The sequence below is a fragment of the Parasteatoda tepidariorum genome, chromosome 9 (assembly GCF_982258835.1).
Source record: "Parasteatoda tepidariorum strain Cologne lab strain chromosome 9, Ptep-v5.0, whole genome shotgun sequence".
NCBI classification, from domain to species: Eukaryota; Metazoa; Arthropoda; class Arachnida; order Araneae; family Theridiidae; genus Parasteatoda; species Parasteatoda tepidariorum.
This window is the reverse complement of record NC_141763.1, coordinates 31,809,024-31,836,062: the sequence shown is the minus strand read 5'-3', so window position 1 is coordinate 31,836,062 and position 27,039 is coordinate 31,809,024. Positions and strand designations below refer to the sequence as shown.

At 28.3% G+C, this 27,039-nt stretch overlaps 1 protein-coding gene across 2 annotated transcripts in view; it reads left to right on the top strand.

The window, feature by feature from the left end:
- The window catches only part of LOC107442050 (laminin subunit alpha-1), a 111,954-nt gene extending 85,809 nt beyond the window's left edge, over positions 1 to 26,145 (top strand). For both annotated transcript variants that reach the window (XM_016055506.3, XM_016055505.4), the window contains exons 50-65: positions 31 to 187; positions 998 to 1,119; positions 1,535 to 1,700; positions 2,837 to 2,984; positions 4,018 to 4,138; positions 4,949 to 5,069; positions 5,209 to 5,376; positions 7,816 to 7,955; positions 12,875 to 13,063; positions 14,151 to 14,366; positions 14,760 to 14,949; positions 16,229 to 16,369; positions 19,055 to 19,190; positions 20,787 to 20,920; positions 22,124 to 22,346; positions 25,755 to 26,145. In XM_016055506.3, coding sequence (XP_015910992.1) covers positions 31 to 187; positions 998 to 1,119; positions 1,535 to 1,700; positions 2,837 to 2,984; positions 4,018 to 4,138; positions 4,949 to 5,069; positions 5,209 to 5,376; positions 7,816 to 7,955; positions 12,875 to 13,063; positions 14,151 to 14,366; positions 14,760 to 14,949; positions 16,229 to 16,369; positions 19,055 to 19,190; positions 20,787 to 20,920; positions 22,124 to 22,346; positions 25,755 to 25,894 — 2,512 coding nt within the window. In that variant the 3' untranslated portion in view covers positions 25,895 to 26,145. The remainder of the gene's footprint in view (positions 1 to 30; positions 188 to 997; positions 1,120 to 1,534; positions 1,701 to 2,836; positions 2,985 to 4,017; positions 4,139 to 4,948; positions 5,070 to 5,208; positions 5,377 to 7,815; positions 7,956 to 12,874; positions 13,064 to 14,150; positions 14,367 to 14,759; positions 14,950 to 16,228; positions 16,370 to 19,054; positions 19,191 to 20,786; positions 20,921 to 22,123; positions 22,347 to 25,754) is intronic.
- Positions 26,146 to 27,039: the final 894 nt, after the last annotated feature.

Sequence of the window (27,039 nt, the reverse complement as noted above, 5' to 3'; positions counted from 1 at the left end):
GATGTCTCAAATATTTTTCCTTTACACCAGGATTGGCAATATTGGCACATTAAGCGTTAAAAGAACACCCGATGGTCAAAAACCTGATCCTTTAGAAGTCACTGGTTCATCACCTGCAGGATACACAAAAATGGATTTGGATTCATCCTCCAACTTCTTCGTTGGAGGTTTTCCAGACAACTTTTTAGTAAGACATAATCATAAATATATTTGAAAAATTTGCAGATAATAAGTTCATTTACAATTTTAATTCTCACTCCTGCATTTTTTTTCTTCATCTAAGAAATATAAATTTTACTGAAGTCTAATTATGTAATACTTTATTAAGCATAAAAATAACTTAATTATCCTTTAGGGAAACAGCAATTGTTCCGTGGCCTCAGGAACATGAAGTTGTTAAACCGAAATTGAGCATTTTCGACGTAATACAGATTTTTTTAAAGCTTCAACTTTTTGTGTAAAACTACAATTTTTAACGAATATGAAATTCATTAACTTTGTATGAGCATAAACCATACCTACAAACAAAGAATTATTTATCAACATATCTAAAGGGCTAAAGCGTTTCATATCGAATCTAAAACGCTAAAGTGCACATATCGCAGGTATTATGCTCATTTTTATTTTAAATATTTTTTTACCAAGAAATAAAGAATACTTTTTTACAAGCATGTTCCAATAAGTTAGCATCCCATACGTGTTATTGATTGGAGATTTAGCATTACTCACAACTCTGAATAAAAGTTTGAAGGTCATGGTTTTGGTAATGGAGGTCAAATTAAAAATCAGCATGTGTATGCTGCAAGATGCACATTAAATCATTTTGATTTAAGGTCATCCATTATTGTAGATTCTACTCTCTTTTACTGTCATTATAATTGATTTAAAATTTGTTTGAAATAATATTTTATATTTCATTTTTATAACGCACATAAATAATGGCTAATATAAAACAAAAGAAAAACCTATAAATTTTAAATATGCATTCATTTCATAGCCTCCAAGCGAGATAATTACATCAAAATTTTCTGGTTGCTTGTATGAAGTGCTTCTTGATGGCAAACCGGTTGGATTGTGGAATTTTATGACAAATTTAGGCTGTGATGGATGTAAAGAAGGGTAAATATTTGCTTGCTTACATTATAACCTTGTTTATTTAAAAAATTTTTTTAAAACATTTTTCAAGTACTTTTAACACTAGATAACAAAACATTGGACTGATTGAAATAAATTAAATCTAAATTTCTGTCAACTTTGTATTGCTGAAATGTTGCAATAACTCGTAAACATCTTCCTAGAAGTCAAAAGTTTAATTATACCACTCCTTCATAATTTAGTGAAATAAAAAATTGCTTTCCTTAAGGAATAATGTGTTTTAAATAAAGAAAGGAAATATAAAAATATGCACATTTTAAATTTGTGACCAATTTCTAATTTTAAGTCAAGTTTTCTACTACATAACATTAAAATAAGTATAATAAAACAAATAATTAAAAATTATAGTATATGTTTCTAATGTTTGCTTTCTTTTTAGAGCAACTGAAGATATTGATATCAGTGCTTATGAGTTCCAAGGCGGGAACAGTTATGCCATTGTTCCTCAGACCCCATTTTATAAAAAGAGTGCTTTATTTGCTGACCTGAGTTTTAAAACATTGAATGAAGATGCTTTATTATTCCTGGTTTGCAATAATGAAAAAGTAATTAAACACAATATTCAAGTATATTAACCCAGTTTTATGCTCACCAAATTTTGTTTCAATGTTTATTTTTTGTTTACTTGCTCTGATTTATTTCCTACTTCTTATGCTTCTTTTTATTAAATTCATATTTATTTAGCTATTATTTACTTGTACTTGTATATTTGTGGGTAACTTATGTAATTAATTTTATCTATCTCCAAATATTGCTCATTTTTACAAAATAAATTGCCAATTAGCCTTTAAAAATTTCAACAATTTTGTTACGCTTATAAAAATGGAACATCTTGAAGTCTTTAAAAATATAATAAATATTAGATTTACAGAATGAGTAAATAAAAACAGAAAATGCATAGATAAAAGAAAAGATTTAAAATACATTATTTTGTCAATGTGTTGTGCATTATGTGATTTGATTATTAAATTAAGTAAAACTACACTTATTCATGTTTACATAAATGAAAATTAATTTACGTGCATTATGTTATTAAAAAAATATGAGTCAAGATTTTGATATTTGTTTTTTGCTGAAAAAATAATAATTTAGGAGTTGAAACATAACTTGCCTATTTGTTCCTCTCAGAAGGTTTACAACGATTTAAACAAGCACTGTTTGATTTTAGTTCATTCAAAAATGCATAATGATATTTGTGTTTAGATTAGAAAATGTAAGTTTTAATTACTGCAATAACTTTTCATTTGACTCAGTCAACTTGCTTAAAATGATATAAAATTTCACAGAAACCTTAAGTAATAAATAGATATATATAATGGAATAGTGAACTGCAAACATCACTGTTAGTTTATGCTAAATTATATTTATCCATTTTCTGTCTGTTATTTTCTTTTTCAGATTTTTTCGTTTGGTAGAGCAAAATATTTATTGATGAGCTAAAAGAGTTTATGGATATTTAAATTCTTAACATATTTTTTAGATTTAAAATTTAGTTAAATTTAAGTTGAGCATGTACAAACAAAACTTTTTAAAGCAATATTAATTTTTTACAAAATAATACATTGTAATCAAGTTCTTTATTTAAAGCATGTAATTAGTAGATTAGTTGCAAGCAAAATAAATGTACTTAGTGTCATTGATGACACCCAATTTATATATATATTGTTCCAAATGATTTTAGGGTCACATGATATCCTTAGAGTTGACAGGAGGTAAAATTGTTTACCAAATAATGTTTGGGAATCGAAACCATATTCGAATTGAGAGTAAAAAGAAATATAATACAGGAGAATGGGTGTCTGTTGAAGCTGCTAGAGAAGATTTTGAAGGTATAATTATTTGTTAATTCTACATTTGTAAATAACATAATATTATTATCTCTGTTATAATTGCTTGCAAGGTAGTGCCACAAAATATTTATCACTTAAATGTTTTTATAAACTGTATTTCAAATATAAATCTTAGAACTAAAATAATTGTAACAATTATATATAATTAATATAATATATAATTAATGTAATACATAATATAATAATATATATAATTATAATAATCTGTCTGCTAATGGCATCAGTCATTAAAATCTCAGAGAATAGAACTTTTAAAAATATTGATCAAAGAATCAGGCAAAATTAACAGTCACCACTGGTGACAGAGCAACTAAATATAAAATATACAAAAAATTGTCTGCCAATCTTCACTCGATTGCCACTTTTTCGTCAAATATGCACTCGATGAGCGTTTCATTATTATTTTTAATAAATATGGAATATTTTATTATATTATGAAATTTACTTTATTTTGCACTTTTTCATTAACATTTTTTTTTCATTTTAGAAATGATCCTTGTACTGTTTATTATATTTTGAGAAATGCTTTACATTATTTATATCAAAAGCTTTTTTAATCAATTAAAAGATTCAATTTTTTAAAAAAAAGTGGCCACAGATAAAAATGCTACAACTGGCCAGCAGCGAAATTTCTTAATTTAGCCCTATACTCTTAGTCATTTTAACGAGAAACAAATTAAGAATTTAAAATAATTAATTGTAATTAATAAAAAAATAGCCTTCTGCACTATAAAAGTGCCTTCTGAATCTGCCTCATTTTAAAATAAATAATTTTTTTCAACTAAATTTTCCTTTGCAGACTTTATTACAACTTGAGCAGTTATTTTTTTCAAAAGACTAGATATCCCTCCTTGGTACAACTGACACACCAAAGACCATAGTCGACACAGTATAAGTTCAATGTACATAAAAATGAATAGAATGGACCTTTTTTTTAAATTCATTTTTGCTGCTTTACTTTAAGAACTATAACAATTTATACTGAATTGAATTTTAAATGTAATTTTTTCAGCTCAAGTTACTGTACAAGATGAAATTCTGGATGACACGTTCAGAGGAGGTTCTTCTGATTTGGATCTTAAACACAGCTCTCTGTATTTTGGTGGAGTACCACCAAACTTCACAAAAGAAAGGTAAAGCATACAAATTTATCATAAAGTGTATTGAAGTGTGACACTATTTTTATGATTCATTATTATTGAAAATTATTATGAATCATAAAAATTATCTGTATCTGTATTTTGGCGGAATACCACCAAACTTCACAAAAAAAAGGTAAAGCATACAAATTAACTATATGAAGAATATAAAGTGTAATGAAGTATGACACTATTTTTATGATTCATTATTAATGGAAATGTTTTTTTCATATCTGCATCTTATCTCTGAAATAAAACTAATTTGTAAAGCAGCTTTTTTAAATTTTTCTCCCATGGATTGCAATCTAAGTTTAGGTTATGAACTTAACTTAATAAATTGCTGAATTGTTATTATGGAAACATAAACGTTTGTTTAATACAGCATAATATTTTGATTTATTCCCATTGAAAGTGGATTTATAATATATTTCATCTATAAGAAAAATAATGTAATTAATAAAATATATATTTTTTTAACGCAATAATTCAAACAATTCTCATTGAAAGTGAATTTAATGCAAAACATAAAATGCTTCAAACTATTCTCATTGAAAGTAAATTTACATTTTATGTAGTAAAATGTATTTCATACATAACACTGATGATTAATTTTCATTTTTTGTTTAATGTAAGTAAATATATGAAATTATTTTCACTGAAGCTGAATTTTATTGTAAAATACATTTTATATACAGTAAAATATTTTGAATTCTCAAAGTTTCTTCATGAAAGTTATTTTGTATGGTAAAATACACTTCATCAATAAGTAACATCATTATCAATGCTACATTTTTTATGTTTCAGCTGGCCAGGAGTTACATTTACCAATTTTTTTGGATGCATGAAGGACTTGCAGTTGGATGCAACTCCTGTTGATCTATCTAAAGGAAGCTTTTATGGAATGAATGTTGGATGTTCAAATAGGGTAAAAAAATTGTTTGTTTAATATTAATTACGTTTGTTTGTTTCATTTCTCTAAGTATATATCTTTTCTAAGCATACATATTTCTAATATACGTATATCTTTCTTCATTTAAGCTAATAAAATATTTTTTCATAAACAGCCTATGAAAATTGCTACATTTAATGGAGGAAGTTACCTAGAGCTGAATGGTCATGCTTTACCCATGGATTCTGGCATTAGCTTTTCTTTCATGACAAGTCAAGCTGATGGATTGTTAGTTTTATCAACTTTCAAAGGACAAAATCGAGCTAGTACTAAGGAACTGCAGGTAATGTTACTAAATGCATATTTTTATATATACACTGAGTGGCCAAATTATTATGACCACCCCTTCGGTCGTCTGCTTCCATACCCTATATGTGCGTCGAACAGTACGTTCAGAGACGTTCACAGTTGCTCCTTGATTAAGATCACTTGCTATTTGTCGCACTGTTGCTCTCCTGCTGCGTTGAACAATCCTGGTCAGCCTTCTCTCTGATCGAGCATTCAGTACCCCGTGACGACCACAAGTCTGACGTTGAGATCCGGTTTTTTGCTTGATTGTCCATTCTTTGTACACATTAACAACTGACAACTGCTGCTCTAGAACACTTCACAAGGGCAGCCGTTTTGCTGGTGCTCGTTCCGACACATCTCGCACCCACAATCATTCCACGTTTAAAATCAGTTAAATCACTTTTCTTTCCCATATCTGAGCAAGCAACACAGTATAACTGATGACTCACTTATCCAGCATTCCCGTGTTATGGTTATCTTGCCCTCTAGCGGCAACGCTGTGACACAATAACTCATTTGCATAAAACTCTGAGGTGGTCATAATAATTTGGCCACTCAGTGTATATATTAGATACATTAAAAACTTTTATTGCACAAAATGAATAAAGTAGTGAAGAAAATATGCTAAGTGTGCACAGCAGTGAGTTTCAGGTAACCATCTGTAGAATGTGTAAATGATTTCAGTGTTAGAAAATTGTTGTTATATTTAATTTAAATGCTAACCTGCTATTACAGCTACGTCAATGTGTTACTAGTGACGGTTTAAAATTTATCCTTAGTGATGATCCAAAGACAAGACTGGTACATGCACATAATAAACCACAAAATTTAGATCAAAGAACAGATAGTGGTAGTAATAATGCAGCTTTCATACCATGCATCTTAACCACTCAAACGTGCATGTACATTTCCTATTCTGAAAGGGCCAGCTACATTGAAGCAGAGTGGATTATAAAGTACTGAAAAGTACAATCTGACCACAGACCCAGTCTTTAACACTTTGCAGCAGTGATGGATCAGGGGATAGAGCATTTGCCTTCCAATGAGGTAAACCAGGTTCGAATCCCAGCGATGGCTGGTCAATACGAATCTGTATCCGACTTGCATCGACCATAGTGCTGACATGAAATATCCTCAATGGTAGACAGATCAGGGGTTAGAGTCCTTTTGCCGTCAGGCTTACTGTGGGAAGTTCTCGTGGTCTTCCTCTCCATGTAACACAAATCCGGGTTAATATCATCAAAAAGTCCCTCACGAAAGCAAATTATGCTCCTTATACTTGATCTAGGAGTCTTTGGGATTGGGTTCCAAATTACAAGACTGCGGAGTTAAACATTAGTAGTGTTATACCGAAAATTGGGCCGGCTGTTCAACGCCGGTAATAAATAAAACTTCGCAGCAGCGCTATCTGGCCTTGAGACATGGAAACTCTACCCAGGACACTACCTGGCCAGCATCAGTTTGAAATAACGTTCATTTTTCATATCTGATTACAGCATGTTCTGAATCCATAAAATTTTTTAAAATTTCACGTAATATGTTATTCTGCTAATTGTTGGAATGACACTTAGCGTGTACTTCTAATTTCTGAAATGTCACTTAATATGATCTTCAAAATTTCACTTAATGTGCATTTCTAAATTTTAAAATGTCACTTAATATGTTCTTCTGCTAATTTTTGAAATTTCACTCTATATGTTAAATTGAACTTTTAGCCACAAGTGAGTCCCACTCTCTCAGAAATTTCTTTTTTAAGTAAAACAATTATATTTAAACTTTATTTTACAAGAGTGGATAACATTTGATAGACGAAAGGAATATTTAATTATTGCATCGAAAATAGTTTAATGCAGCTAAATACTAGCAACTCATCAAAAATAAAAACAGTTTCTTACGTACGCATTTTGAATTCATGTTTGATTGGTTTAGTTTCAAAGCAATTTTTGAATTATAAAATATAGAGGAATTTAAAAATTTATTCAGGTTTGCTGCAGCCTTTTCACTACTCAATGTAATGTACCCAAAATAAGCAGTTACATTTAAAATTAATTTTACAACAAGTGTTTAAAGTTTGTTTGGGGAATATTTAAATAACATATATAAAATAGTTTAAAACAGCTAAAGGCTAGTTACTTATAAGCAGTAAAATTGTGTTTAAATTAATGCTTGAATTAACTAAGTTTTTATTAGTTTAATTAAGCAACTGTTGAAATATGCAATCTAAAGGAATTCAAAATTAAACTTAGTCCCATACTATATTAAAAGTAATAAATACCTCAAATTTGACTATTTTGCCATAATTCTTCTTCAACGATGAAAGGACAGTTAAGAATTCTTGTGTGCAATAGCAGACTGTTTAGTTTACAAGAAAAACCTATAAAATAATATTTGGGAGAAGTAAGAAATTAATATATGTTACTTTTACTTTTAGAATTACTATTCCATAGCTTTAAAAGATGGAAGAATCGTTGCCATTTTCAATAGTGGAGATGGAGAAGTGCTAATAACTTCCGAGAGAACACTGAGTAGAAATGCGTTGCATACAGTGAATATAATTAGAAAAAACAGACGGTAAGTTTTTTATTTCAATATTTAGAAGTTATTTTAAATATTTAAGAAAAGTAAGTTGTTACGTCAACTGTGTTTGGATTTTCATGTGTTAAAAAACTGGTTTTCTTTTATTTATTTATAAAATCTTTAAGTCCAGAATGTTGGGAAAATACATAAAAGTATGATTAACAGTAAAGTAGGAAAATATTTTCAGCAAAAGCTAAACTTTTTGAATGGCTCGATTCTAAAGTATTTATATTTCTATTCTAATGAATTTTTAAAAACAACATTAAAAGTTTGTAAGATGTATGCGGGAGCGGAGTTATCGACCATGCCAACCTTCATCTATCAAAAGGTACCTCATGATTGAATCAAGTTAGCATGTCTTATATACCAGTGATTTGATGTTTGTTATTCGTAATGGTAGTTATGCCACAATACTCCCCCACCAGAATTTTATCAGGGATAGAATTCGATGAACGGTTTCCACTTAGTTGCTGTACTTGTGAAAGACCGGGAGAGCTGGAGTTAAGATCACCGGCTTTTTGAGTGCTGAATGTGAGAGGTGTATTAATTTCACAGTTGTAGTCTCTCCTGTGTTGACATTAGCAGTCGAGTGTATGCAGGCAGACGTTGTGTTTAATCGAGACGAGACTGAGTAGCAACAGCACGAGAAGGTGGATAATGCCGCTATCACAAGTAGCTACTCAACTGTTCAATGTGGATCATCCATCGAAGTAGGCGTTACTGACAAGAGATTGCGAAGTAGGCGTTACTGCGTGATCAAATCACGTCCGGGTCACCAATGCGGGGGGCGGAGTTATCGACCATGCCAACCTTCATCTATCAAAAGGTACCTCATGATTGAATCAGGTTAGCATGTCTTATATACCAGTGATTTGATGCTTGATATTCGTAATGGTAGTTACGCCACAATGTACATAAGTATGTTTGGTGTGAAAGTAAGCACAATTGTTATTTAATGCTAATTGTTTAGAAATCGAAATTTTTGGAAAGTCATTTTTAGTTTTATTAAACTGTTATTAATTGCAATATTTAAACACACTTAAATCACCTAGTGATGTTTAAGCTAATGTACAGTCCGCAAAAAAAAAAAGATATCACCCTGAATAACTTCCGTTCTAATGATCGGATTTTCACGAACTAAGTGTCAATCTTAATGGTTCCGGGGATGACCTCAAATATGCTAATTAATTAGTGCTAACTATTAATTAAGTTACGAAATCAGACACAAAAACGTACTTTCTCTGAATAAACATGTATTTTTTTTTACAAATTTGGAATCCAGACACTTGAATTAGGGGGGGTAGACAAAATTTTGAAAAAATTGGGTCTTAAATTGGGTCACAATAAAGGTTTATATATTTGGCGATAGTCCAGAAAACTGCCAAAAAAAGTCGCCTGCGCAAATTAATATTTTAAGGTAACCCATTGACTAATTCAAAAGAAGAAGACTTAATTTCACTAGGTTGCTTAGCAACAAATTTCTGACTGTAAAAAGAAATTTAAATAATGCTCTGTGATTGCTTGGAGTGGTTTAATAAAAATATCTCCAGGTTAATAGAAAGTTAATAGAAAATATCTCAAAGTTTCTAGGATATAGACAACTTTTAAGCTAATTTCTGTCCAAAAAGCAAAACTTTTTTTTATTTTAATCTCCTTTGAAAAGAAAATTTGAATCGATTTATAAATTATTTGACTTTCTAAATTTTTAGAATTTAAATACATGAGCTTTTTATCTGATATTATTTAGATTATGTTGTTTTTGTTATACTTATTCGAAGATTTCATACTGAAATTAAAATAACATAACTTATTATGGCTATATACAAAATTTTAGGGATAATCATTTTTACAGCTTTAATCGAGTGTTCTAGGCAAAAAAAGTGCTTGAAAAATAAAATGTATATTGTATAGTAATTCTAATGCGCATTCACAAGGTTTTCTATAATTTACGATACTTCTTTTTTCTATAACTCAAGGAATTGTTTAGTGGTATTTTAAAAACAATGAAATATGTTATGTTTAAGAATAAGATATTGAAATGATATGTTGCATATTGTAAGATTCATTGTTTAAAAAATCGCTTCAGTCTGTTAGATATTTAGGTTACAAGGCTTTCTTTGGATAAAGATGATTAGCAAATACCATCCTCATCTTTCGATACATTCTGAAACTTACATTCGCAAATTCACAATAAAATGTCGCACAGCACATTCTTCAAATACTATTACAGCTACATTTACCACCAAATACTGCTACTATGATTATTTTTGTTTTCTTATATATGTTACCGGCAAAGTATGAAATGCCGGTATTGAATAGAATGTATTCTATACAATGCCGGATGTTTTTAGGCAAAGTATGAAATATGAGAGGTTTTCTTATATATGTTTTCTTATATATGTTACCGGCAAAGTATGAAATGCCGGTATTGAATAGAATGTATTCTATACAATGCCGGATGTTTTTAGGCAAAGTATGAAATATGAGAGGTATTACATACTTTCCCTAGGCATTCTATAGAATGACAAATGTTATTTAGGCAAAATATGAAAAAAACATACTGATGAGGTCATTATGTTATATTAATGATGTGCATGTTACTGTGAATGACCGAAATCGGTGGTTGTTGATTTTCACCGGTGAATGTTGACCATCACATAGTCGCTTTGAATGTCCGAAATATTTATTACATCCGATTTGATATTAATTTATTCGTGGATATAATTACATTTATTCGATATTTTAATACTTACTGGTGATAGATTAGAAGAAACATCAGTGTTTGGAGTATCAGGCTAATATATATCGGGCAATGGCACTGAACCTTAAAAAAACATCGGTGTAGGATATACCGGGCAAATGTATACTGGGCAAATGTATACCGGGCAGTGGCACTTGACCTTAAAAAAACTTCAGTGTAGGGCATACCGGGCAGTGGCACTTGACCTTAAAAAAACATCAGTGTTTGGCATACCAGGCAAATGTATACCGGGCAGTGGCAATTAACTAGAACTAGTATGACTAGACCTTTGGTAAATGTCCGAAATATATACTAGGTCTAGTAAAGTGCCACAGCCCGGTATATCCTATACTGATGTTTTTCTGTGGTGATTAAAAAATTACTTTTAAGATTAAGACGATATATAAGATGTTGAGAAATTTACAATGATGTTAGAGATGCTTAAAAATGTTGACTACTTATTTTTATTAATATTTGTAAAAAATATGTTCAAGAAATTGATAAATATTTTATTCCAAATCTAATCATACGTATGTATATTATAGAAATTGTATCAGTTATTGAGAAAAAAACTAAAAAATAATCACATTAAATAAGCAAAATCTGGTGTATAATCATATTCTATCACAAGCATGCTTTTATTAAACTCGACATTCGTTGATTAAAATGTTTTGTTCAAATTTCGTTACTAAATTGCAAATAGAATTTTAGACGACTGAAAAAGAAATATCGTATTTTATAGTTTAAAAAAAATAAAAATGAAAAGATTAGCAAACGATTATTAGCGAAAAAAATATGAATCAAATTTTACGCCACTCGCGCTAAGTCTAGTTCCTCGTAGGTTTATCACATTTTAATATTAATCGCCCCATTAAATCATTTCTTCATTGTCGCCAAATTATTATTTTTTAAATAATTAATTTTGATTTTTCTCATCTTCTAATAAATAAAAACAATAGAAACTTCAGATTTTTCAATAGAAAAATATGTAAATTAAAATGGTATAAAAAAATCCTTACCTTATAATTCAAAATTTTTCCATCCTCACTTTAACTAAATAATAATAAATAATTATAAAAATTTATTTTTTTCATGAAATTATCTTTGGGTAAATGAATTTTATGAGTGGGTGCAATTTCTTTTTCAATTGCTTCATTAGTTTTTAAAATATGACAGAAAACGCAAAAAACGAAATTAACATTAAGGGGTCTAAACTTTGAATCACTCTCCTGACCAAACTATGGGGACCACATTTCCCAGATTGCGGCTACCCTCTATATTTTGGAGATAAGGAATCCAAATATGCAAAAAAAATTACATGTTTATTCAGAGAAAGTACGTTTTTGTGTCTGATTTCGTAACTTAATTAATAATTAGCAGTAATTAATTAGCTTATTTGAGGTCACCCCCGGAACCATAAGATTGACACTTAGTTCGTGAAAATCCGATCATTAGAACGAAAGTTATTCAGGGTGATATCTTTTTATTTTTTTTGCAGACTGTACAAGACAATCAAAAATGACTATACTAGAAAAAAAATATTGGCCAAATTAAAAAAATTCTTTTGATTTAAAAATTGTGATAGTAGGATGTCATAGTCACTATTTTTTACATCAAAAAAAAAAAAAAAACATCTGTTTTGTTTCATTTTGTTAGCTATCTATTGATCAATCAAACTTGGGTAGTGGAGCTATCAATATGCATTGTCACAAAGATGGTCATATTAATTTTTATTTATTGAAAGAGAAATTAAAGATGTTTTGCATTCAATATGTGATAAAATTGAATGAAATAGTGGTTTAAATAATTTATTAGAAACTTATGTTAAACCAAATGATTTATTGTCATTAGAAGCACTTTGTTATGAAAGTGGGAAAAAAATTTAAACATATTTTTGAAGCACGTAATTTTCATACAGAAAAATTAATTATTTTCGGTCACTATATTGGATTGAAACATTCAGTGCAGCCTTTAAAAAAAACTTTTGTCTTAGAATAGTAAATGAGATTGTATTTATTGCTCATTTTAATAGAAGGATACTCGTAACTGGGAAGGAGAGTTGGACAAAAGAATGTGAAATGTAGTTAAGGTTCTATTCCATTTTTTTTTATTAATATTTTAACTTACATATAAAATTTTAAAAATGTATTCAAATGATTATTTTTTTGCACAGATTGGCATTGCGATTGGACGATGAAGCAGACTCAGATATTCGGTTGCCAAAAGGAGCTAAAGAAATTCTAAGTCCAAAAGAAGGCGGTCTCTTTTTTGGAGGAGTCAAACGAGGTATTGATGTTGGAAGTATGGCTGCAAGTCAACAGCCTTTCATTGGAGTAATTCAAGATGCTATTTTTAATGACAAGTAAGAATAAAAAATATCTCATGGTTTTCCCTAATAATCACCTTTAAGGCACATTTTTAGAATTTTTGTAAAAAATAAGGGAAAAACTAAAAGTATTAGGTGTTGCTAATAAATACTTAAATGAGAAAGCACAAACTCATTTTTAAATTTTGTTCTAACACTATTTAAGTAAATTCTGTTTAGAGTAGATTTATTTGGAGCAATCGCTATTTAGAGCAAAGAAAGAATTAAAATACATCAAAAATCAGATTTTTTGAAGATCAAGCCTGAAAGTGATTCTAACAAAAGAGAAATACACGTACCACAAGAAAAATAATGATTGTTCAGAATTTTTCTATTTAAATATTTGTTTGAAATTATTAATGTGCATTATGTTTTTACTTTACTTCTCTAAGTTTTCCAAAATTACTATTAGGTACCAATATTCTGTATTTGTCACAACCTAAATGAAGTTTTTTTAAACTGCTTCTTTTAATTCTTAATGTGAAGTGTGAAGTTTATTACCTGCTACTTGAGTTTTTTTTTCTCTTTCACTTGTTCTTTTATTCTCAATAAGAAAATCATTGAAATATTATACAACACTTAAATTGTATTCTTGTGACATTGATTTATTTTTACTAATAACAAGTATATTTGCTAATTCCTGCAATATCATATTTTTGTGAAAATGTTATTTGCTTTATGCTTGAAAATATTGCTTTGATCAATTAACAATGCTTCTCCATCTTTATTAAATAAAAGTTATTTATTTTACTCTGATAAATTTTAGTTTAAACAGTAATGTACTACGATATTCTTTGAATAAAACAAAACAGCACAAATAAAGGAACATAAATGCCCCGCTATTTATGCTTTATTCACACTTAGTGCAACATTTTCTTTATTCATATGCAGCACAAACTGCATCCTATCCACATATTGACACTATATTCTTCTTATCGATTTAAACACTAAAGAATTCAGAAGCACCAAATTTAATTAACGACTTATAAATAAATTCTTTAAAAATCTATGCACTTCAATTGGAGTTTTATGTTTGATCACATTTCTTTTTTTAGTATCAAGTTCATTTAATTATTCTCTGCAGGTTATTAAGATTTGAAAGTGCAATTAATCACAAAGGTGTTGACTTTGGATTACCTCCAGACCAACAGTCTGTTATGGAAGAATTCTTCTTGCAAATGGCACCATCTCTTCCAAATGAACATTGTGCTCCAGATCTTAGAGCAGAAGAAAATGCCGTCAGCCATCAAAGTAGGAGACCGATTCATATTCCACAGAACAAGAAGGATATTATACTCAGGTAATTTATAATACAACAACCTAAAAGTTGAAATATAAGAATATATATAATTTATATTACCTACTGCCATGATACTGAGTTTTAAATCGAATGCTTAAAATATCTTAGACTTAATTTTATATTTAATATTCGATGAAATAGTATTGCTTTACACATAATACGATGTCTGTCATAAATTTGTACTAGCTCGATTCTAGTTTTGATAGAATTTGGATGTATTTCCTTTTAAAATTAATTTAAAAACATGCTGGTAGTGATATACAATTTTTTTTCTTTATACTACAACACTAATGGTTCCAGTTCAATTATAAAAAATTGTATTTGCAATAAAATTATAATTTCATACATTTATATTTTTTTATCCTTTCAAGTGACAATATCTCTTCTTTACAGCTTTAATATGTCTTTGGAATATAGAACATTTTATCCAGATGGAAATATCATTTCACTTTCAAATGAGCCAAAGAAATTACATTTATCAATGTTCTTAGAAAAAGGAATGATAAAGATGCATTATTCGTACAGAAAGGAAAATAAAACTGAAAACAGTAATAAAGAATTAATGATTGGAAAGTGGCACAAGGTAATGAACATTTACTTCAATTTTATATTACAATAAAGGCTAGAAACTTGTTCCGTGTATTTATAAAGCTTTTTAAAGTATATGTCTTCTTAAATACTATTTTTTTTTAAATTGATAAGTATATAAATACAATAAATAATGTAGGGAAACTAATATAAAAAATAACAGTAATAAAATTCTGTCAAAAAAAATCATCCTAATATTCTTTTTAATAATGAGAGACTTTCTCTGTCCAACTTCTCAAATATTTCTTTTAATTCAAATTTTTAACTTTAATTTAAATTTTTTTTCTATCAGGATCTATTTAAAAATGAAAATTTTTTGACAATATTATAACAATAAAATATGAAGTTTATATATTAAAGATTGATTTTATTTTCTAACCCTTTTTATAAAATAAGATTAAAAACCAATGAAGTCCTGTTACCATAACAATTTTGGTAAATTCAGTTATGGTTTAAGGATTTTTTTCACATGGATTAGTTTCAATAACTTTATGTATGAAGATGTTCATAAAATTTTGTTTTAGTTTGCTATAAAAAGGCCTTTAAAGTTTTATTGCCAAGTATAAGCCTTTAATTTTTTTTTAGAATTATTTAGTAGATGTTTTATGCCCCAAAAAATCATTTAACACTATTGGTTCGCAATTTTTAATACTTATTTTGTATTAATAAATTTGATGATAAGTTTATCAGACACAGTCAATTATGAAATTTATTAAAAGGTAAATATAGCTGATTAATTATTCAACAAAATTAAAAAGAAAAGCAGAAATATCTCTGTAGTGTTAAGTTTTTAATTTTCACAAATAGACATAATTGAAAATAAATATACCACAAGTTTACTAACTTATAGCAGATGAAAGCATCTTGATTTTCTACCTTTTTTGAGATCAAGTTATGTGATTTTCTTGACTATAGAAGAGGAAAAAACCAGAATAGTTGTTTAGAAGTATATAAATAAATAAATGAAAAAGTAGCATAAAACATATCTGTTTCATCTGTTTAATGCTTATAACTTCCAGTTAGGATGTTTTTTTATTATTTATTTTTCTTCCTAAATATGTTTAGGCAGCCATCAGTTTGTGCTTGAGTGCTTCGTTCCTATTATTTTCTAAATATTTCTTATTACTTTTGTAATAAACTCATATCTCATTTAAAAATCATAAAATACAATCATAATTTTATTGATTTATATTTAAATTAACAAAATACACCATTTTATTTTAGAACTGTTAAATGAAATGCATGCATAATTCATGCTTAATAATATCTTTCAGATCGATCTTTTAAAAAAAGGAAAACACTTGACTGTTTTCTTGGATGATCACCATAGTGTATTACTTCCTGTTCCTAAAAAACTACCATTTAAAAGTCTCAATATAGGAGGCATACCATTGACATCTTCAACCCACAATGAGGTGAGCATTTAAAATTTTTTATTAATTTTGCTTTCAAGCTCTTCATTTTGAAAGTTATTTAATAAAATTTAATCATTTACAGTTTTTACAATAATTTTAATAAATTAACAATTTTATTTAGGAAATAGCAATTTATTTTGACTTATAACCTCTATAAAAACACTTTTTAAAACCATTTCAAAAATAAAACACTAAGATACTGTTATTAAACTGGGATACTGTTATTTATCCACATTTCATTAAGATACTGCAATTTTATAACTGTATTCTAGATACTATAACCTACAAGTTTTTACTTTGTGCTTAGCCTTATGAAATTGTAAAGAAGGAATTACAATTTTTAAATAAGTCTATTAAAATGATCAAAACATTATTTGAAGTTTCTTGTTACCCATTTTAAAAATATATACATATGTAATAAAATGATAGGTGATTTCTGCAACTTTAAGCCAATGAAGTACATTTCAATTTCCAAATTGTAAACATTTGCCATATAATTGACTGCTGACTTTACTGTAACATATATTAAAATACTGAACAATTAATAATATTTAATTCATAATTTTAAGAAACTTCAGGACGATTTTCTCTGCATTGGCCAAATCATTTCTTCTAAATTGTAACAATCAGATTTTTTATTTTCTTATGCATATTTTATGTAAAATTTCTCTTAATGAAAATATTACAGTAAGCACATTGTTATATAACATTTTCAATAACAAAAAAGTTTATCTTTAAAATAGTTTTATTAAACATCCAATAGTTTATTTACATAAAAAGAGGAAAGGAGGAGAATATTGCCATTTTCAGGCACTTTATTTCTTTCAACTCTCAATTAAAAATTTTCAACTCTTTACATATAGTAATGGTTTTGATAATTTGGAACATGCTCTCTGTCCCACAACTCGTTCTATAAAGAAACATAGTGCATAATTCTTTGATATAAACAATATCAAACATCAACTTATTTTATTAAATTCTTATTTCAAGTTATTTTGAAATTTTTATGACATGAGTTGAGTAATCAGTTTTTACACACAAAGATTTTGTTGAGTTGCAGTTTTTGTTAATTTTAAAAACGGAATTAATTGAAAAATTCTTTGCTGCACTAAAAGCATAGCTAGGGTACATATAGCACCTGAGGGCAAACTTAGCTTTTGTGCCCCAATGCAATATGATGTCAGACTAAGATAGTTTGTTTTAAATTATTTTAAAACGGAAATCCATCACACTTGACATTGGATTGTTAATACAGGGTTTTTATAAAGTCCCGGACCCATTTTGATGTTTAATAACTCATAAAATAATAAAGATAGATTAAAATTAATAACATAAATGGATAGATAGACTCAAAAAGTTTCATGACCCTTGTCAATGAACTTCCATGTCTGCCCCCTTCGTCGCATTGAGAATATCAAGTCGATAGTCAATTTCACGCCAGGTAGAGGTACTAGTATTTTCTGAAGCGCATAATGTTCTCCAACGAAGCATCCTTTCATGTTTCTGACATTGTTAATCACCAAAATGTGCGCATATGAGAATCTGAAAACCCCCATGAATACCGTGAGACACAAAGGGATTCCCCAAAGGTTAATGTGTGGTGTGGACTAATGCACGATCGAGTCATTGGGCCTTTCTTTTTTACAGAAAAGACGGTCTCATCAGTCGTATACTTAAGACATGTTAGAAAACTTCGTATTTCCCTAACTAGAAGAGCTTCAGCCACATGTCTTTTTGCAACAAGATGGTGGACCACCACATAGGGGTATCATCGTTCGTAGTTCTTTGAATGATCGTTTTCCAGGAAGATGGATTATGGGTGAGGAGGTCCAATTCCTTGGCCACCCAGATCACCTAATATAACGCCGCTGGACTTTTTTCTTTGGGGATTTATAAAGGACAATGTTTACAGGAGGATCGTGTCGAACATTGATGACCTAAAAGCCAGGATTACAACCGCAATAGCCTCTGTGGATGTCGACAAGCTTGCCGCTACTTGGCGTGAAATTGACTATCGACTTGATATTCTCCGTGCGATAAAGGCGGCACACATGGAAGTTCATTGACAAGGGTCATGAAACTTTTTGAGTCTATATAACCATTTAAATTATTAATTTTAATCTATCTTTATTATTTTATGAGTCATTAAACATCAAAATGGGTCCGGGACTTTATAAGCACCCTGTATTTTATTTTAATAACATAATTTAACTTTAATTCTTTTTTTAAAAACAACGTAACATGACAAGGTTATACATTTTCATTCGATTTGGTTTTCAATTTAAGTGTACGTTACACTTAGATGTTTTTGATAGATTGAATCATTGCGATAAGCACTTACTCTGAGGCATTTGACATTGAATATGTTGCTAATTTGTTAAAATTAAAAAGAGCTGCAAGCAATGCAAACTCCAAAATAAGTATCCTATTCAAATTTTAGTTAAATGGGATAAATGTTTGAGAAGTTGTGGGACTTGTAACCATTGAATGAAATTGAAAATATTTAAAAGAGACTAACATTTTATTTTAGAATTTATTTTTTATGAATTTAGTCCTCTTCTAAGTCTGTGCTTGGGGACAAATGTTCCCTTTTGTCCCCTTCTAGCAATGCCACTGTGTTGCACTGAGATACTGCATTCAGTCATTTAGATAATTTTCAACTTATTATTTTTATTTTACTTATAGCTTTTGAGAAGTTTTAAGGGATGTTTCCGAAACTTGGAAATCAATGGAAAAGACAAGAAGATACCATCTGATATTTCTTGTTTTAAACATGTCGATTTTGGAACCTTTTTCACTGGAAAAAGCTACGTGGAACAAGGTAATAAATAAAAAAAAATTGTTTTCACCACACATGATGCATATTTTTTTATTTTATTCAAAATTAATTGTCGAAGTTTCTTACATTAAAAAAAAATTAACATTGTATTTTTATTTTAGTATCTAAAATGTAAGAAAAATATATTTAAAAGAAAAACTTATCACAAATAAAAACTAAGGCTAATTTTTGAATCGCTTAGCTAATATTTTTTAAAAAAACTATTTATTTGAATATTTTTACATTAATTTTAATTTCATAACTATGAAAGATAATAGGGTCCTATAAATTATGCAATAAATTGAAACTGCCTGCATAATCACTGAATATTCTCATAATTTTAATACAAAACGTCTTCATTTACCAGCTGCTCATTAGTTCTGCATTAAGTTTTTGATCCAGGACAACTGGCAAACTTTAATATTGATGATGAATGTGCATTTAAAACTATTTCAAGAAGGAATGCTCTCTCTACAAAGCTCAAATATGACCCAAAGAAGGAATATATTAATGAATGTTCGAGCCTAAACTAATTAATCAGATTCTGGAATACAAAGGAGTGATTTTCAGAAGTATTGCCTAATACAGTACAGAACCTCTTATCCGGAAATTAGAAAACTAGTACAAAATTCAATAAATTTTCTCGCCATTTAAAAAAAAAAAATTTTTTTTTCCTCATAAGATTTTAGGATTTTTCTTTCATTTTTAAAAGATGTCTACCTTACCATCATTTTAGAAATAATCATTACTGTATTATGTGTAATACTTTGTTTTTTTTTTTTCTTTTTAAGATTATTTATAAAAAATTTTTTTTAGTCGAGTTCGACAATAAAAAAACGGCTTTTTGTATCGATTCAGAAAACTGAAAAAATCAGTTATCCGGAATAGCGATGGTCCCGGATAATCGGTTCACTACTGTATTAGATTGTGAATTGTATTCTGTTCGAACCATACATAAACCTGTGTTTTCCCTGGAGTTGCTTCTGCCTCTCTTGCCCATTTTTCCGACGTGTTGCCATGGATCGCCACCAAGCCTACCTTTTCGTATCCTCTTTTTCTTTTGCTGAGAGGTCAACGTGCACACACTTTAAGAGTCTACAGTAGTATTCTCCGGATGATCCCTAACGGGGGGGGGGGGAGAAGGGATTTAGCTTTAATTCTGTTCGAACCAAGTTTTAGAAATAAAGGCAAAGTTTGAAAACTTCGGTACCAACTCCACTTTTCTTTAATATTTGTTGTGATGTTGAACATGAAAATACTTAACTCAGTTAAAATATTTTCTCTAATAATTAAAAAATTGTAATTAAAACAAGAAAAAAAAAGTGGTTTTCTTTTCGAATAGTTCGTTTCCCTGTTTTACTATATTTTTAGGCCATTCACAGTCTGTCAGCAAAATTTAAGGAACTCAAAAAAATTATAAAATTTTCTTATAATTTTTTCTTTAATCTCTTAGTTGCTTAAAATAAAAAAATTATTGATAACTTTTACAACTATACATTATTAATATAAAACTATTTTATGAAATAGTTTTTTTTTTAAAACTATATACAAACTTATATTTTATCTGAATAACAATCATATCTTTAATGTTTTGTCTAGATCATGGATTTCATCTAGGAAATGAAATTGAGCTAAATTTTGAATTCCGAACAGTGCAATACATTGGGACTCTTTTTAGTATATTTTCAAGATTTAGTAACACTTGGTTCGAAATTTCACTATCTGATAATTCGGTAAGTTTTATATTACCTTATGTGAGTACAATTTCCCATCAGAAACAGGTTTCTGTTCTGAAAAATCTTGAAATATTTTATTTTATTTTGAGAAGTCTTGATATACTGAAAAAGAAATGATCTCAGCTGCAGCTATCATCATTAATTATACACTGAAACCTCCAAGAAAAACCACCTCTCTGTAACTACATCCTCTGTTTTCGACCACTTTTGGGAACCACGAAATTTTTTTTATAGACTTTTGTGTTGAAGAAAACCTTTAGGAGAAACCATCAAAACCTCTCCCAACGACCGGGCAAACCTCTGTACCAAATGCAGGAAAGGTCAAATAAGGAAACACGAAAAAATATTGAAACAAAAAATATTAACAAAACAAATAAGTAGATTAAAATGTATCCTAAATATTTGTGTGAAGCTCATATTTAAATAGCTCTTTTTAACACTCTCTGAAAAAGATCTGCAATCTCATATCACATTCAATGTGCACTAAAGAAGAGGATTTTTTAAGAGTTGAAAAATTAAATTAGAAAAAAAAAGTTATTTCAGGAAAAACTAAGCATTTTAATTTAACAAGCTTTAAAGCTTGAAAATATATGCTACTGTTTATGATATAAAATTAAATGCAAATAATTGTTTATTTATTTAAAATAGTTCTATCTTTCAAAATTGGTAAATTTGGTTTTACAAATAATTATATCAGTAGAGATAATTTTTTAATGAAGTTAAAAGTTTATTCATTGATTCGGTTTTCATGAGGCCAACACAAGTGGCATTTCCGCATCAAGAAAACGACACTGCATAAAATTAAAATAGTTTTAAAAAAATCATCTATCTTCGATAACATTTTGAAGTCAATGGAGGTAACCCCTAAGAACAACCAACCTCCAGTAACGGCCCTTTTATCATGGAACAGAGACTGGTCACTCCTGCGAAGTTTCACTGTACATGATTTTCTTGAATAATATCTCCCTAAATGTATTATAAAAGGTCAGGTATAACATAAAACTAACATACTAGCCAGATGTGTGGACTATCATCTTCTACAATTTCCAGTGAAATTCTAGATAAAATGAGATTATATGAGCTGATCTTAATAATTTAATTAAATAATTCTATTAATTTATCTACTATTAATTTATCTAATAACTGTAATGGACTAAGATATTTGCAATTTTAATAAACCCGAATTATTTTCAATTTCAGATAATAGCTACATTATATGAAACTTCACCACAAACTAAAGCAAAATTAGTTAAAAAACTGAAATATGTCGAGTCATGTGATTACAAGTGGCATAGCATTCAGATGCTTTTCAGAGACAATCATTTCACGCTGAATGTTGATGATTTCCGTCCAGTTGAAGAAAAGATAAAAGAGAAAGCAAAAGAACTGAAGTTTGCTGAAATATACATTGGAGGAAAACCAGGTAATGTGAGATACAATTTAAATTTTATATAACTAGGAGGCTCCGTTCTCCCTGCTTGCCAGCCTCCGTGGTGGCCTCATATTCCTTTTTGCTTCTTTTCCTTTAAAATTCGATACATTTTAAGAAAAGAAATAATAATAATAATTTTTTTAATAAAATATAATCATTAAAATTTTATGTTAGAATATTTAATTAATGTATAAATTTTATCAAAATGAATGATTACTTAGATTTGAAAAATAATAACTGTATACGAAAAAATATGTTTAAGACAATATGAACAAAATAAAAAGTAATTTTACTTGTTAACAATTTAGAATGATAATTTTTATATTGATTATCACTTCAAATCACAAACGGTTTTTTTTATCTCTTTTGAGATATTTATATTTTTAAAAGTTTTGATATAAATGTTATGATACAACATCTGATCACTTTCTCTTATTTTTTTTATCTATTTTTTGTTAGTTTTGAAACTAAATCAAGCACAAGCTAATGAAATGATGAGCTTAATTATTTAAAGTAAAAAAAATCACATAAAAAGCTTGTAAAATTGCAATGATTTTCAAAGAAATTGGAATTTTGAAAAAAACTAGCGTTAAGTTTATATTTGAAAATAGCTTTTACAGCAAGTAAAATTTCAACACTGAAGTTGAAGTTAAATTTTAGCGGGCAGTAGATCAGCCAACAAAGTTTGTTTACTTCAAGTTTAACAGTTGATAATTCTCAAACTAATAATCGAGTCTTATATTTTTATATTCTATTGAATTCCTTATATATACATATTATATATATATATATATATATATATATATATATATATATATATATATATATATATATATATATATATATATATATATATATATATATATATATATATATATATTTTTACACCTTCATAATTTCAAGTTTCTAAGTATTATAGATTTTGAGCAGCGAAACAAAATTTAATACTTAGGTCATGTTTAGTTCATGTTGATACAATACAAAGGTCATGTTTAGTTCATAAACAAATATGACCCTTACAACATGTCAAATATCTACTCTGTAGTTGCATTTCAGCAGCCAATAGAGCAGCTGCATGGTATTTTTTTCCTAAGTTTAACAAATAATTAACTCTACAACTATCGATTAAATATGATTTTTTTTTATTCCATGTACATTTTTCATACACTGTACTAGCTTGAAGTATCTAAGACTTATAGTTTTCGTGCAGTAAAACAAAATGTAACCCTAAGTTGAACACAAAAAACAGCGTAGCCGACGGCTTTTACGATTTTTTAACATGGAGGTTTGAGCAAAAAGATAGTGTACCAAATATTACATGATTTAAGGAAACTTTTTGTGTCTTTGGCTGTTTTAAATTATTTTAAAAATTAGCATTAAAAATTGTAATTTGTCTATTAGAGTATTTTTTCAACATAAATTTTTCATTAAAGCAATTTAGTTTCTTATAAAATTTAAGGCCAATTTTTCCAAGTCACTGGTATAAAAAACTGAATTTTGCCAAAATTATTAATGTTTTTTATTGTTTTAATGCTTTTGTACTGAGGTTTAGCTTAATAGGCACTCATACCGAAACGATGGCTAAGAACGTACTTTCAGTTTAACAACCACACTAAACTAATTAGAAATATCACATAATTTTAAACAGGGTTCAAAATTTAGGTAGGTGTTTAAGCCGGTACTCTTCTCTCCAAAATTCCACACCAGCAGAAATTTTTTTTAATTTTAACAGATTTAATGTAACATGATTGGAATTTTAGTCAGACCAGGATTTAACTCATGGTCCCAAATTTCAACCAAAAATATGAACTGCATTTTTTAGTAATTGTATTTATATAAAAGTGGATTTAATATTTTCTTTGCTGCAATTTAATTATAAAACTGAGTCACGATGTTTCCAATCAATATTGCATAATTATTCTTATTTAATATCTACGATTGCTGTAGCTAGAAATCAGATTAAATGGTTTTCGTAAGATGCGTAACTACGCATGCAGACAAGCTTTTATATCATAAACTAAAACAGCAGGTAAAAAATATTGATTTTTCCTCTGATTTTCAAGACTTTGACCTAGCATGAGATCAAAATTTGAACTGTATAATCTTTATATAGAATTTAGCTACAAATGCAATAAACATTTTCAGATATAACAGATTTAATTCAACTTAGCAGATTTAATGTAACATGATTGGAATTTTAGTCAGATTAGGATTTAACTCATGATCCCAAATTTCAACCAGAAATATGAGTTGCGTTTTTTAGTAACTGTATTTATTTAAAAGTATTTCATATTAGATTTAATATTTCGCTTGCTGCAATTTAATTATAAAACTAAGTCAATGATGTTTCCAAGCAGTGTTGCATCATTATTCTAGAATATAATATCCACAATTGTTGGAGCTAGAAACCAGATTAAATGGTTTTACTTAGATGTGTAACTACACGTGCAGACAAGTTTTTACATCATAAGTTAAAACTGCAGGTCCCTGCGTTTTCAAGACTTTGACCTAGCAAACTTTTTAAAATTTGAACTGTTTTTATCTTAATATAGAATTTAGTACCAAATGCAATAAACATTTTCAAAAATAATCAGTTAAGATTAACAATACCATGAAAGGATTTTGACCACATAAACTTTGAGGTAACTTTAAAGAAAAGCTGAATTTTGGAATGAATTTTTATGAATCTTTCAAAACAATGATTCTCAAAGCATGCATTGCAGCTGCTTCAGTCGTAATGCAAGTAGTGTGTAATGCATAGGTATATGAATAATAATGTAAATGAAATTGATGACAAATAAAATAACTAATAAATAAAAGATATTAGAGTTTCATTTATTTTTTATCTCTTATGTATGATCTGTCTGTTATATTTTTTACTTACTTTAAGTTGCCATTAAAAAATGTTAATTGAAAAGAGAGCTCCCGCAAACTTACTACTAAATATTAATTAAAAAACAAGCTTGAAACAGCTTAGAAACCTTAGGTGGATGTCATACTGTAGGAGAAACTCTACACAACAAATTTCATCTCACCTCCATTAGTAATTTAAAGTATGGAAAAAGCTACTCAGATAAACTCAGAGGAAACCATGAAGTTTTAAATGGTGAAAAAATATTTTTAAAACCTCAAAATACAAACATTATAGCAAGATCATGCAGAAATCCGCATATAAAACTAATGGTTTACTCTGCATTCACCTGAACTCACTTTTTTTCTAAACAAAATTTGTCCTGAAAAGTTTTCACCATGTTGTAGTGCCCTCTGAAGGTTACGTCCATAACTATAACTAACATTTCCCCCTTAAAAACACATTCATTAACCATTGTAGTAGGACTTGAAAGCATATCCATATTATGGTTAATGTTGGTTTAGTTAACATTTTAATTATTATTTTAGACAAACATCCCTACAAGGAAGAAGGAGAAGCAAACTTTTCGGGTTGTCTTCGAGGAATAACTTTGAATGGAGAAGTACTACAAATTAAAAATCCTGAGACAGATGCAAATGTTGTGCAGTACATGTGCCCACAAATATAAGTGGACAATCGTGATATTTTATTTATGTAACTATTTATTAACAGCTTTTAAAAGTAGGTACTTGTATCATTTTTGTAAATTCTAATATATATATATTTATGTGTATGGATAGTAAATAATTTCATTGTTTATAGAGTGTGGCATTAATATTTAATGTAACATATTTTTTGACTGACATTGTAATTTAACATCTGTAATTAGAATATTATGTATTTTGTTACAAATCAAATAAATATATTGTTTTAATTTTTTTTATGTGTACTTCTTTTTTTTATAGCACATAGTGAAACAAGCATATTATAGAAGAAAATGAAAGATGTACATATAATTATGATATACACATGAAGCAGTTTTTATATTTCGATACAAATTTTTTTAAAAATATTTTACACTTTTAATAATTTAAATACATTTGTACAATATGCATCCAATATTATATGCTGTGCTGCAAAGTGTACTATAATAATTTTGAAAATTTAGCAAAAAATATGCTTAAAAATTTAGTTTGCCACAATATTTTTTATAAAAAATTAAATCAAAAGATGCTTATGCAAATAGAATTACTTTCCTTAATAAACAAATTACTACGACCCTTTTAAAATTTTATTATATAATAAATACAAATACACAAAAAACTGGAAAAAAAAAGATTTTTAAAAAAAGAGGCAAGAAGCTAGTAGAATAATGAGCAAAATAAAAATTATTCAAAAATAGGCAGAAGCGTAATAAAATGAAAATGCTGGATAACTCTTAAAAAAGAATAAATTGCTAACCTACACCAAAATTATGAGTGATTGTAAATATTTTTTAAATTAAAATATAGGATCTGCAAGTTCATCAAGCAAGTGTAGCGACCACCACTAATATAATCACTGTTTAAATAAAAGAAATAGACCAAATCTGCAAGAGCAGAACCATTGCAATATCAAAACATGCTCAAAACATTTTTTAATTAAATCATTATCACCATTTCAGAATCATAGTTATGTTATACTTCTTAGTAAAATAGAAGAGTTATAGCTAAAAAAATGTAAACAGATTATGAATTAAGGAGAGATATTAAATTCTCGTTATCATTTAATGTCAATGATAATCATACTCTGATAAACTTCCACAGCTATGAAAAAATGAAACTGAATAAGAAT